The sequence below is a fragment of the Lycium ferocissimum genome, chromosome 2 (genome assembly GCF_029784015.1).
Source record: "Lycium ferocissimum isolate CSIRO_LF1 chromosome 2, AGI_CSIRO_Lferr_CH_V1, whole genome shotgun sequence".
Classification (NCBI taxonomy): Eukaryota; Viridiplantae; Streptophyta; class Magnoliopsida; order Solanales; family Solanaceae; genus Lycium; species Lycium ferocissimum.
Window position 1 is genome coordinate 36,369,010 of NC_081343.1, and position 2,008 is coordinate 36,371,017.

Here is a 2,008-nt window from a genome sequence, read left to right on the forward strand (position 1 = left end):
TCTGACAAATTTCATGATTGTAATAAGAAAAGTTTTTAGGCTTCTTTTTTTTTTTTTTCTTCCTGCATTGCGAACGAGTTTGTTTTTTCTTCTTCTTCCTTTTGTGATAAAGCATTAGCAAAAATGGCACTTAAGATGTGACAAATTTACATATACACTCTCGCTACGATAATCGACATACAAACCTTCGGCAAAAACATGATGTGCCGTTCATCCTTCTTTCGGTACCATTGAAAAGCGGACCTTTTGAAAGTAACACACTAAGTCGGTCAAACATGACCATTTTATTGAGATAGACTTACTCGCATCTGATTCATTCACTTACATATGGAATAAATTAAAATGGTTTATCACATATATGGTACTCCTATATGTTATAACAATTTAATATAATCAACCTGATACGTTAAATCAAATTAAATATTTGGAGTGTATTTTAGAAATCTGCAAATATCCCTAGTTAACATTCAGAACCTATTAACATAGTGATTTGAAATTAGCTTTCCTCTATATATTAGGACTAACCTTGATGACTATATTTTAAAAACAAGAAAAGAAAAGTGATCACTTAGACCAAACGAATGCAGAGAAGGGAACAAGGAATCAGCATGTCATGACAAGAAAATGACAAAACGAAAGGAGTGGTAGGTAGAAGCAAACACAAGCAGGGAGATCCCTATTTACTACAATGATGCAGCTATAGTTTTATTACGTACTAGTACTAGTACTTATCTATCTGTATGTAGGCTAACAAGACCACCCGTCTCTGAGCTGACCCAAAACAAAGCCAAATACTTTTTCCAGTTATCTGAATATAATCCATATCTCGTGGCAAATATCCCTGCAAAAGCTGCACATAAGCTTCACAACACACAGACCCTGTTTCACTAGGCACAATATCGATTAACTATAAATAAAACGCCATTAATTCCCATGTTTCCACGAACCCCACAACTCTATTCCCTTTAGTAACTTAATTACTCTTAACAAGCTACAAAAATGACTTTGGATGCGAGTGAAAGAAGAGCAACCAAACAACAAACAGGTGGTGTAGTAGCAACAGCACAAGAACCCGATCAACAACTGCAATGCCCACGTTGCGACTCAACCAACACAAAGTTTTGCTACTACAACAACTACAACTTGTCTCAGCCCCGTTACTTCTGCAAGTCATGCCGTCGTTACTGGACCCGTGGAGGCACCTTACGTGATATCCCTATTGGTGGGGTTAGCCGCAAAAATGCCAAACGCTCCCGCATTTATCCCAGTACACCCGTCTCTCCTCTCGTAACATCCGGTAATTCTCCGTTCTTGCTTCCTCTGAATATGAATGGGAATAGTTTCACTTCTTTGTTGAGTTCTCATGGACATGGTGGTTTAGCACTTGGTGGTATTGAGGATATGAGCTTTGGTACTGGAAGAACTGCCGTTTGGCCATTTCCTGGAGCTCCCGATTCATATGTGCGTAATTTCAATAATGGTGTAGGAACCAGCATGTGGCAGCTCTCTGGTGGAGAGGGAGGGTTTGTTGGTAGCGGAGATTATTTTAATTAGTTTGTTATGAAAGTGTGTTAGTTTTATGTAACAGAGTAATTGTTTTTGTAACTTAGGCTATGTAGGTTTTTAATGTTGTTATATCTTGTCATCTTTCTACATCAAAGATTTGCAAACTGCCGGAAAAAAAAAAACCTTGCTGTTACAATCGACGTCTAGGAATTTGTGGTAATGACCAGTGGTTTGCTGATATTTGGTTTATATCATTCGTCTCCATGTTGGATAGATGCTTCAATAAGATATCGTCCAATATGGTTGTTAACATATTGAAGTTTATAAAAATAATAGAAAATTTACCCGCGCTAAAGACTTCATGATTTCCGTCAAATATATTTGTTAACTTTCATAATGACAGGGAGATAAATGACCCAAAATTAGTTTGGAGAATATTTTTAGCCATAGTATTTCTTGAAAAATTCATAGAAATCAATATATTTGCATACTCCCTGTGCGC

At 36.9% G+C, this 2,008-nt stretch overlaps 1 protein-coding gene across 1 annotated transcript; it reads left to right on the forward strand.

Moving 5' to 3' along the window:
* The first annotated feature begins 536 nt into the window (after positions 1-536).
* Positions 537-1,755, forward strand: LOC132035860 (dof zinc finger protein DOF3.4-like). Its single transcript, XM_059426003.1, has one exon. The coding sequence runs from the start codon at positions 1,000-1,002 to the stop codon at positions 1,552-1,554; it is 555 nt and encodes a 184-aa protein (XP_059281986.1). The 5' UTR covers positions 537-999; the 3' UTR covers positions 1,555-1,755.
* Positions 1,756-2,008: the final 253 nt, after the last annotated feature.